The sequence below is a fragment of the Acipenser ruthenus genome, chromosome 2 (assembly GCF_902713425.1).
Source record: "Acipenser ruthenus chromosome 2, fAciRut3.2 maternal haplotype, whole genome shotgun sequence".
Classification (NCBI taxonomy): Eukaryota; Metazoa; Chordata; class Actinopteri; order Acipenseriformes; family Acipenseridae; genus Acipenser; species Acipenser ruthenus.
The window spans coordinates 84,233,512-84,246,040 of NC_081190.1; the positions used below are offsets into that span (position 1 = coordinate 84,233,512).

The window sequence follows — 12,529 nt, forward strand, 5'->3', positions numbered from 1 at the left end:
TCATAAATTCATAAACATTGCGAAGGGTGAGTCCACACTTGTTATCCTACATCCGTAAATCTTATTTTTTTTCTGTCGACCAGGAGAGTGGCAAACATATTCAGCACATGCTTTTTGAGTGTGATTGTGACTGAAGCCACTGCATCCTTCATCTTTAGCAAGTGAAAGGGATGATCGAGAGAATCACAACTGTCAGATAAGGTTTCATGATCAGACCTGGTCTGAATCTTAAGGAAGATTTTGCCATCTTCTTCACGCCAAAGATTCAGATCATCGGCTGCTGCAGTTGAGAATGTACCTACTGCCATCTATTGGTGAGCTGAGGGAAATTCATTCTGTATTGCCTTTCTCTCTCTAGATCAGCATCTTTATGACACATTTATCCAACTATGGGAATGACCGACTGGGACTGTACACTTTTTCAAACCTGGCCAACTTTGTTCAGGGCTGGACTAACCTCAGACTGCAGACACTGCCACCGTTTCAGCTGGCTCGCAAGTACTTTCAGCTCTTCCCTGAGCAACATGATCCAATTTGGCAGGTATGTAGTTTTATACTGTAGGTCTACAATGCTTGACAGTGAATTAATTTATTTAATGCATTGGGGAAAATAATATAAGCAATAGTGTCTATGGGACAGTGTGACTGCAGGTCTGGAGAGGTTCATGACCATTCTGCAATAAGTAATAATAAGGTAGCACAGGGATGAAATCAGCAGTGATGTTCTCCAGATTTCTCTGTGATAGCGCCTTCAGTCATCACTCTGTGAAAGTATGTCAGATCTGCTGCCTTGTACAATATGACTTAAAATGACAAGGAGGTGCAGCTTTTCTATAGTACAATTATCATTTTGCATAATAAATAAAAAATTATGGCAAGGGATGGACAATTTACATACATGTGCATGCTACATATTGCAGGTGTTCCCATTTCAATTGTATTGTTTCTGTCTGAGCTTTATAACCTCATATTTCATTAAGAGTGTAGAACAAGACCATAAAAAGTGCAAGATAAAATAACTTAAGGGCTTGTAGGGATTATATCACATACGTTTTCATTATATTGTATTTTTACCTGTATGACATCCTGTTATGTGTTCTGTGTCATTCTCCTATTATTGTTTGTGCTGAGATCGGTAGGGTTTTCCTTTACCAGGCTAACAAACCATAACAGCAAAAATGTCCCTTTCTCACTTCTAAAAGGTCAATTATTATTTTTATTTTTTTTTATATATAATTCATATTTTATTGCTTTGTAATATACAATCTAATAACAATACATTTTCAATTCATCTGCCTGCATGCAATCAATACATATTAAGGTATATCACAATGTTTCACAAATGTCACGTTCAATAGATACATATTTAACTCTGATATGCTCCTGGTATTAAAGAAGTTGGAACAAGGGAAAAGTGGTCGCAGTAAAAGGATACGATAACTTTGGGAAGCTCATATATAAATACATATAGATACAGTATATCCATAAAATAAGAGGATGCTCTATTCCATATTTCAGTAAATTCTGAGTCCTTATCTAAAAAAGCAGAGCTCACTCTTTCCAAGTTAATAACGTCCAGTACAGAGTTCTTCCAAATTGCTAAAACTGGGGGTTCAGTATCCTTCCAGGAAGTTAGTCTAATTTTTTTAACAATGAGGAGTAGAGTAAGTAATAATTTCAACTGTGGTTTACTAACTTGGAGAGTAGATATGTCTCCTAAAACTGCAACTGAAGGGTTGCAGGGGATACGTACTTTTAAACTATTAGAAATATGCCTAAATATTGTGGTCCAGTAATCATGTAGTTTACCAGAGTCACTTATAATTGTATACTGAATGGATCTTGATTTGGCATTGGGTGAAGAAAATGTTATATTTGTATTGATATTATTCCAGGATGACACAAGTATTGACGTTCCTAACTCTATCTCCTATTTTGACTTTAAACTATCATTACTGTATGACAAATTCTCTTTAAATAATTTGTATAATTTGGATACAAAACAATGGGAACTCAATGGATTTAATAATCTTCAATGTAGTCAGATTAGGACAGCAAAATTGAGGGATTAGGTTGGCTAAAGATTTTTTGATATGATGGTAAATTCTAGTTTCTCCAATTGGAATAAGGGATCTCAATGAAGGGAATACATTTCTTCAAACAAATCACCGACCTTACTGATTTGTGTATTGATTCAAGTTAGATTAAATAAAGGCTTCTTATTATGCAAAATATTTTGATTAGTCTGGAGTCCTGGACTGAATTTTTTTTAAAGTCCTTTAAAAGAAGGGCTGATCTTTTGAAAATGTTGTGTGCAAATGTAAAAATAAAGTTATTCTTCAGAGCTGGTGGAGGGCCATGTAACAATAAGTCTGTGGAGGGCCATGTAACAATAAGTCTTTTATTTTTTGCAATTTTAACCCAAATTGGGGGATTGTCTGATAAACCAATCTCTAAGAGGCCTAAATTGATAAAACAGGAGGCTGTGTGGTCCGGTTGTTAAAGAACAGTGCTTGTAACCAGGAGGTCCCTGGGTGAGACGTTGTTGTAAGTGACTCTGCAGCTGATGCATAGATCACACACCCTAGTCTCTGTAAGTCACCTTGGATAAAGGTGTCTGTTAAATAAACTAATAATAATAATAATAATAATAATAATAATAATAATAATAATAATAATAATAATAATAATAATACCAGTAGGGATTGGGCATATTCATAACTTTATTATGACTGTTATATAGTTTGATTTCTTATATCTATATAAATTTAGTGAAAAGTACATTCATATGTTTAAAATAGGAGAATGGAATATGAAGTGAAAGCATGGCCAATGCCATTTTAATGGGTACTATTCTGCCCAATAAGGCTAGTGGCAATTTATTCTAGGACTGTAATTTAACTGAAATCCTATCAATTAGTGTCATATTAAATTTGACAGTATCTTTAATATATATATATATATATATATATATATATATATATATATATATATATTTTTTTTTTTTTTAATACCCAAGTGTTTAATATCGTCTGAAGGCTATCTGAAAGGATAGTTTTGATACTTCATACTAAAACAATGTTTAGACAGGGGGATAGCCTCTGATTTTAATCAATTTAAATTATATCCTGAAACATCACTGTATTGGTTTATTATATCCATGAGGCATGGAAGGGAGGGACTGCGGTTCTTAAGAAACTTAAATGTCATCTGTATATACTGTAGCATTACTTTACTTTATACATCTTTATGACCAATTCCCTGGATACCTTAAGTTTGCCGAATTAATTCTGCTAAAGGTTTGATTGCTGAATTAAATAAAAGAGGCGAAATGGGGCAACCCTGTCTCGTTCCTCTGTATGGATTAAATGCACTGGAGCGATAAAAGGTCAATTTCTGAATACCAATATCTTCCTTTTATACTGACTGCATGCTTTTTAAAATCTTTTTTTTTTCAGAATCCATGCGATGACAAGCGACACAAGGATATCTGGTCGAAAGAGAAAACCTGTGATCGTTTGCCCAAATTCCTGGTTGTAGGACCTCAGAAGACTGGTGAGTAAAACTGTTGCCATAGTTACCCAAGGCTTTCTTCAAGAATGTCTGCAAGGGCAGTATCGCTCAGTGGACAATGCTTTTTTGTTACCAGGAAATGTTATATTATATACTTCTTGGTGCTATTTTAGTTATTAAAGAATATGTTTATTAACAGAATAATGTATGAGAATAAAATGTTTTGTGTTGTGTTTTTAGATAAGTAAAATCTACCACATTTGCTCTTGAAGGAACTTGCTTCAGATGCTTCTCCCTTGCATTTCTCTTTCTCTTTTCTTGTATCCTTGAGTTTTTTTTTTAGTTCACTGTATACTCTTTTCAGAGGCCTGTTCAATAATCATGTAATTTGGCAGATGAATGGAAATTATTTAGCACACATTACTTAGCAAATGAGTTATTGCTATCAGTATTCTGCACAGCCAAAGGTTGTGAATAAGAATAGTTATCTACAGTGTTCCCTGCAATCTCAAATTATACAGCAAAGCTTAGTCATACTGAAAAATAGAGAACAGCTAGCCGGGGTCTAAAGACATGTCCCCAGAGAACTGTGTTTTAAATTACACTTCACAATATATCATTTCCAGAAGTAAAGTTTTACTTTTTAAACCCATAAGTGTATTTACATTAAAGGCTACACATGTTCTATTGATCTCAGTCTGACTGTAGTCTGCCATAGATATTGATTTTGCTAATTAGACAAAGCGTAACATTGAGAGCTTGGTCAGGATTTTTTATTTATTTTGGAAGATTGGCAGAGAAGAAGGGTTTATTGTCTCTGGAGAGTAGAAAATACTGAAATTGTTTAGGAATGGTAATGTGGGTTTCATTTCCTACATTTTTCTATTTAAGGATTAGGCATGTTTAAATGTTTAAACTTTAACCTGTTTAGAATCTTTGTAACCAATCAGAAAAAAACTCCTTTATTTATGATAAACTGCAACATTAATGCATATTAGTCTACATGTGTACAGCAAAAACTTTGAGTAAATTACCTTACACTGTAGCCATCCTACTGCATACAATGCATGTTTTTGACATTATTTAAAAGTTTAAGAAAAATACATTTCAAGCAATTAAACTGTAAACATTTAACAGAACAGAACTATAGCCTGTATAAAATTGCTTATAAATGTATCCTAATGGGGCTCCCAAGTAGCGCATCCGGTAAAGGCTCTCCGTGTAGAGTGCAGAATGCGCTCTATAGCCTGGACGTCGCCAGTTCGAGTCCAGGCTATTCCACAGCCGACCGTGGACGGGAGCTCCCAGGGGGCGGCGCACAATTGGCCGAGCGTCGCCCGGGTGGGTTCGATTGGCCAGGGTGTCCTCGGCTCACCGCATACCAGCGACCCCTGTAGTCTGGCCGGGCACTTGTGGGCTTGCTTGTAAGCTGCCCGAGAGCTGCGTTGTCCTCCGACGCTGTAGCTCTTGGGTGGCTGCATGGTGATTCCGCAGTGTGAAAAAAAGCGGTCGGCTGACAGCACACGCTTCAGAGGACAGGGTGTGAGCTGAGCCTAAAAATAATTGGCCAGTGGTGAGCTGAGCCTAAAAATAATTGGCCATTCCAAATTGGGAGAAAATAATAATAAAAAAATAAAAATAAAAATAAAAATAATAATAATAATAATAATAATAATAATAATAATAATAATAATAATAATAGGCAATGACTAAATTTAAAATAAATAAATAAATAAATAAATAAATAAATAAATGTATCCTAAGGCTCATACCTGGATACTTAGCATGTCTTATACAAATTACTTTCTGGGAAAGGTGGATCCAGAATCCTACATAAGCATCCTAATAATAAGATGGCTTTCAATAAGTCCTCAGAAGGGAACCTATGCCAGGCTTGGGTGGATTAGGGCCAGAAATGTAAAAAGGCCACAACTAGAGAGATATTGAAATACTGTCATAATAATGGACAATTGCAATAGACTCTAGGGGCAAACACATCTGTTGCGTGAGGGCACGTTTGTATTGTAAATGTAATCATGTGGTTTCAAATGTTATACACAAGATGCAGTTCTGTATATTTTAAAAAGGTAACCAAGTGTTTTTTAAAGCAAAATGTGTGCCTTTTTTTCAGGTACCACTGCTATGTACCTGTTCCTTGTAATGCACCCTTCCATTACCAGCAATTTCCCCAGTCTGAGGACCTTTGAGGAGGTGCAGTTTTTCAATGGGAACAACTACCATAAAGGGATAGACTGGTAGGGTGGACTCGTTTTATTAGTTTTCTTTTATTTAAAATAGTTTGCCCAATACCCTTCCAAACTTTTATCCAAACAATAAACACATTTCAAGTGTGTATAGTATTTAAATGCAATACATGCTGAGAAAAGAATGACAGAAAAGAGAGAGTGCTAGACGGTAGTTTATCTGTACTGTTGTTGAAATGCACAGTGACTGCTAATTAAAGCTTTATAACTGCTTCAGATTTGAATGTCATCGTATTATGTTTTTTTTTTTCTGTCAGAAAATGACTTGTGATACAGTTTATTAGAAAACAATTACAGTCCTTTGTCAGTCCCTAAAGATCCAAGCATATTTTTTTAGGATTCTAGTCAAAGCATTCTCATAGTTACTGGAGGTGCAGTTTTCTAATTAAAGGGGAATGTGTGTTTTCCAAATCACTAACTCAGTTTCTGATCTCACTGGACAATTTCCATAATTGATACTCAGATTAAATAATTGCATCATCACAATCCCTGTGCCACTTGCCTTCTTATATTGTTGCCTTTTTATATATGAGGATGTATTTGTTTATGAGTAGTAAACTAGCGGTTTGAAATTCTCTGAAAATCATGAGTGTTATTACAAGAGTAAGCAACAGAAATTATTTTGTTTGCATTTCAGGATAAAATCAATGTTTGGTTGTTGTGTTAGACATATTTGCTCAGGTGCTAGGGCTGCATATTTATATATTTTTTACTTTTTATTTATTTATTATTCACTAAAAGCACTGGCATAATGCTGCTGACATTTCTGCATGCTTGCATAAGAAGATACAAAATACTGACAGCAATAAACCTGTTCTTGTGCTGGTCTTGTTTAATTTATATATACATGTATACCACTGGCGTTGCTCGATAACCTGTTAGCTAAAAATCATATCTAAAAAAAAAACAGAACAAAACACATTATAAAACTGACTGCTCACAAGAATTATTTTAACATGTGCCCAACTCTAACCCATTGATTGCTAGGTTACAGTTAATCATGCCACCTTTCAACAAAATAATAGCCTGGCTATTAGGTACATGTGAACAGGCTGGCTCGTGTGGTGATGTCAGGCCAGGAAGTAGACAGACAACAGTGCTGGGATTGAAGCGCTGGTGCACGGATTTATTAAATAAACAAAGTAAATATTTACAAAACAAATACCCAAAACATAAGGCACGATGGCCAAAACAGACAGACAAACAAAACATGGCAAACACTAAACAAACAAGAATTGTGCTGAACTATGTCAGCACAAGTAGCAATTGTTTTAGTTTATAGATTTTATTCTCCTCTCTCTCCCATCCTTTCACCCTGAACACCCAACCCTGTGTGCGTGAAACGCTGGCTCTTTTATGAAGCTGTACCAAGACTCGATTGCGAATCAATCATTCAATTGAATCTCGGCACAGTCTGCACGTGAACTACTTTGTGACACACCCGTGCCCAAATATAAATATACATTTTAATTCACCTGTGCTACATAGCCCCATTTATACCTTGTGCACCAATACATACACACCAACAATAACACACCACATACAACATAAAACACAAAATATACGGACAGGGGCGGGGCACCCCACCACAGTACGACACGTATTCATCTCTGCGAATGAAAACAACTTTTTTTATGATTTATAAAAGATTAATAAATTGGTTTGACTAAAATGTTATCACTTGTGTAAATGATTTATTTTAAGAAGAGCATAACAGTTACAGTGGACCACTCCATGGAAATGAAAAACATGGAGATGTTAGGAACCATTAAACACGGGTTGCTGTATTACTGCGCAATATGAGGCACTTTACGTCAGGTTATCATAAAAGAGATGTGCTTTGCAGACACCAGCACTCCCAGAGTACATGTTAACAAACAGTGGACCTCCTAACCCTAGTAACCTGACTTTACTACCCTACCACAGCCTGAGCACCAAACCCCTTTTGAATGAAGCTTCCTTAGGATCCAGGCACACACCTTTCCCATTTTAGCTTCAAAATGATTCAATTTCTTTGCATGCTGGACCTAGGTCCAGTGGACTATCACCTTGCAATGCATTTCACATGCACTAATGTACAACATGGCCAACAGTAGTTTATACCATTTCCCTTATGTTCAGAGCATCCCATACCTTCCCTTATAAAAATAAATAAATTAAAAAAAAAACTATTGTATGTCAAAATACTGTTGTGACCTTAACTACTGTAGTACTGTAAACAGCTAAACATACTGATAGTGTTAGGCATAAGAAATGTGAGTTATTTGAACACCAAGTAAGTTGTTTTTAATTTAGCTGAATCCTCTTTAAAATTGTTGGTTATCTTGTTATTATTATTATTATTATTATTATTTATTTCTTAGCAGACGCCCTTATCCAGGGCGACTTACAATCGTAAGCAAAAACATTTCAAGCGTTACAATACAAGTAATACAATAAGAGCAAGAAATACAATAAAACAAGTAAAGTACAAGTTTGACAAACCACAATTCAATAATACAGCAGGTAATAGTGATAGTTACATCAGGATATGATTAAATAGTGATAGTTACATCAGGATGTGATTAAATACAAAGTACTACAGGTTAAAAACTTGGCAGATTACAGTATTCTGAAGTACAGGATTAAATGCAGTAAAATAGGGGCTGATAAGAGCAAAATAAAGCACATTTACATGAAGGGTGATAGTGTCCCAGGATACAAACAGAGGAGTTCTACAGGTGCTCTTTGAAGAGGTGAGTCTTAAGGAGGCGCCGGAATGTGGTCAGGGACTGGGCAGTCCTGACATCTGTAGGAAGGTCATTCCACCACTGCGGAGCAAGGGTGGAGAAGGAGCGGGCTTTGGAGGCAGGGGAGCGTAGCGGTGGTAGAGCTAGTCTTCTAGTGCAGGCGGAGCGGAGAGGTCGAGTGGGGGTGTAGGGAGAGATGAGAGTCTGGAGGTAGCTGGGTGCAGACTGGTCAAGGCATCTGTAGGCTAGTACAAGAGTCTTGAACTGGATGCGAGCGGTGATCGGGAGCCAGTGGAGCGAGCGGAGTAGTGGAGTAGCGTGGGCGAAGCGAGGCAGAGAGAACACTAGGCGGGCAGCAGAGTTCTGGATGAGCTGGAGCGGACGGGTGGCGGACGCAGGGAGGCCAGCCAGGGGGGAGTTGCAGTAGTCTAGGCGGGAGAGTACCAGGGCCTGGACCAGGAGCTGGGTAGCATAGTTGGTGAGGAAGGGTCGTTACAGTTACAGGAAGGGTTGTTACAGGAAGGGTTGTTACAGTTTTAATTAGGTGTTCAATTAAGTGGAATTCATTTGTTAACTGATTTATTTTATGAATCCAGTTTACTGTGGTTTCACTGTCAAATACACAGTATTCATTGAACTTTAGTTGAATTGTAAAATTAATCTGTGGCAACGTGGTTAACAGTGTGCAGGTGGAGGACTGCAGCAGTGATTAATGAACAGACAGACAACGATAATCCAGGTGCAATTAGGAGCAGCAGTGTGGAGTAGTGGTTAGGGCTCTGGACTCTTACCCAGAAGGTCGTGGGTTCAATTCCAGGTGGGGACACTGCTGCTGTACCCTTGAGCAAGGTACTTTACCTCGATTGCTCCAGTAAAAACCCAACTGTATAAATGGGTAATTGCATGTAAAAAAAAAAAGAAATAGTGTGATATCTTGTAACAATTGTAAGTCGCCCTGGATAAGGGTGTCTGCTAAGAAATAAATAATAATAATAAATAATAATTATATTTTATTTGTACAATCCAAAGTCTGATGACAAAACGGCAGTAAACAATAACAATGTTGGTCCCAAAATAATAACAGTCCTGTTCCTAAACACCCACACATAACAAAACATAAAGTCCATAGTGAGTGATTTAGTGCTCGCAGTGTAAATCTATTTATCACCAAGAATCATTCTGTCTCTGTCTCCGTCTTGATAAATGATCAAAAGGATGATGTCAGAGAAAAGTTTACATAACTGTATCTGTCACTTCGATATTTCTCATGATGGGTTCTCAAAATCTCCTGAGATTTGAAATACAGTACTAATGTTAATGTAACTTAATATTGTTATTATTCTAAATCGCTAATTCTATTAAGTACATTTAAAGTATTGCATAGACATATGTACTGTCATGCAATTCACAACATAGTGTGGGGGCGGGTGTGTCATAGGTAGAATAGCAGCAATATAGCAGTGACACAACCATAATTACAATATGTAAATTCACAATTAACTTGAAATTAATTTGACTCAGAGCATAGATGGAGAGGCACATCTGAGTATTGTATACTAAAGAGGGTGGTATAGATGCACTGTTACCAATACCTGCAGGGACCACAGTCATAGATATAGTGGAGAATTTGTGGGAACTTACGATTTCAGAGTTGCTTCTTGTGAGATAAAACTGTTAGTCTAAATCAAGTAGACAATTTTTTATCTTTACTGGTTGCATGGGAAGTCACGTGGGGTAAAAGAGAAAACATTGGCCTGAGCTCCAGGATTCAAAAAACTACTCATGAGTGGACGGTTTAGACCTCAACCTGAAGAAGCACAGGGACTTTCGAAGAGGCTAATACAAGCAGCTGCGGCACACAGTTTAGCAAGCCTACTGATAGTGCCTTTTTATTTTCTTTACTGTGATAGACAGCATGTGATATCTTCAGAAAGGTAAGCAGTTAAAGGGATATCAATATTGTGAATAGAAGGAGCATTATTGTCTTTTGTTTTTTAAGCTGTTTTGTGGTAACACGCTGTCCTTCACACAGGTACATGGACTTCTTCCCAGTCCCCTCTAATGTGACCTCTGACTTTCTGTTTGAGAAAAGTGCAAACTACTTCCCTTCCGAAGATGCTCCAAAGCGTGCGGCTGCCCTAGTTCCAAAGTCAAAGATAATCACTTTACTCATCAATCCTTCTGACCGGGCATACTCTTGGTACCAGGTAGGGGCTTTCACTGGAGCTGTATAGCAATTGCTATAACTGTGAACTAAACTATATGATAATTGCAGCTGATCATCCCAAATTTAGGGTTAAAAATGCAGCCCATCAGGAATACTGTCATATTGATTTTAAAATAAGTACAGAAATGAGTTTTCTGAAGACTGCAAAGGGAAGGCAATGAAACAGGATTTATATTCTGATCTATCCGTAAAACAAGGAAAACATTGATGGAAATATTACATAAACGAAGCGCAAGAGTATATAAAAAAAGTTCAGTGCGATGTTATGTGTTCAATTTTGAAAATATATATATATATATTCACAGAACTACAGATGTAATACAATTCACTAGGTGTAACTTATTGCTTTTATAAAATTATTAAAAGGCCTAAAAGATAAACAACCACACAGAGACATGTGAGGCATACACCGACAGACAGCAATGATACATACTTGGATGCAAGCTGACATCATGGAGACTTAAAAGATGACCTATGCATGCATACATCCACATACAGACAATCATGCTTAACTATAAACATGCACAGGTACACATTTTCATGGGTAATCGGTTTAACCATTGCCCCCCATAAGATTATTTTGAAATAATAATATAAAAATAAAAAAAATCCCTTGAGGCTGTCTCAAGTACACAAGTGCATAACAGAATAAACTCTTCTGAAAAACATCCCAATGGACAAACATCATCTGGAAAACCAGAAGAAAAGATAACAACACAGTTGACCTCCCTTTCAACTTATGATGCACTACTACTACAGTACATTTGCTTTGCGATTTTTACATCCTATGGAATCTGCTGGTGGTGTGAGTGCTTAGGTCTCCACACTCAAGACCCTGCCTCCCCAGGCAGAGCTCTGGTTTTATATTTCAAAGATAACTTGCAGTAGATAGCTTCTTTTGAATAAAGAGCTCTCATTCTCTCAGTAAAAACCTCCTGTTATTGAAGGCTCTCTGCAGTGGCATTGCAGAAAAACATGTCACACGTAGTCAGCACAAAATGCAGAAACAACAGATGCAGTAAGTTGTCTGTTTTACACTGTATGTTGCCTGTTTCCCCTCAGATAACAGTTTCAGTAATTAAATATGTAATTGTTATGTTCAGTTGCAGACAGCTGAGAAGAAAGATCTCTCTCACCTAAAGCTGTTGTCACTTATGTTTAATTTCCACGTATTTTCTCACATTTGTACATTTTCTAGCATTAAAAGATGAGTTTGGCTCCTGAGTGGCACATCCAGTAAAGGCGCTCTGCTTGGAGTGCAGGATGCGCCCTATAGATTGGAGATCGCTGGTTCGAGTCCAGGTTATGCCCCCGCGATCATGGCCGAGAGTTCCCAGGGGGTGGCGCACAATTGGCCGAGTGCCGCCCGGGTGGGGAAGGCTCAGGTTGGCAGGGTAATCCTCGGTTCACCTCACACTAGTGACTCCTGTGGCCGACAGGGTCTGCTGTAGAAGCCACTCAGAGCTGTGTTGTCCCCCGGCATGATAGGTCTGATGGCTTTGCTGCATACCTGCAGTGCGAAAAAAGACGGCTTGGCGGGACACGTTTTGGACTGCCGTCGTTTCGCAAGTCGGTATGAGAGTTGCAGTGGTGAGCCGGGATAATAATAATGATTGGGCATTCCAAATTGGGAGAAAATCAGGGTTAAAATAATTGGACATTCTAAATTAAAAAAAAAAAAAAAAAGATGAGGTTGTTAAAACTGCCAATAAAGTAATTACAGAGAAGAAGGATGTAGTGCCCAGTGTTAATGGGCTTTCCTCTTTTGTTCAAATGCATGTAATTTACTGTTGGGT

At 37.4% G+C, this 12,529-nt stretch overlaps 1 protein-coding gene across 4 annotated transcripts in view; it reads left to right on the forward strand.

The window, feature by feature from the left end:
* LOC117409680 (bifunctional heparan sulfate N-deacetylase/N-sulfotransferase 4-like) overlaps nucleotides 1-12,529 on the forward strand; it is a 242,837-nt gene that overhangs the window by 221,754 nt on the left and 8,554 nt on the right. For all 4 annotated transcript variants that reach the window (XM_059002732.1, XM_034016001.3, XM_034016003.3 and 1 more), the window contains 4 exons: nucleotides 359-541; nucleotides 3,459-3,555; nucleotides 5,645-5,768; nucleotides 10,539-10,713. In XM_059002732.1, coding sequence (XP_058858715.1) covers nucleotides 359-541; nucleotides 3,459-3,555; nucleotides 5,645-5,768; nucleotides 10,539-10,713 — 579 coding nt within the window. The remainder of the gene's footprint in view (nucleotides 1-358; nucleotides 542-3,458; nucleotides 3,556-5,644; nucleotides 5,769-10,538; nucleotides 10,714-12,529) is intronic.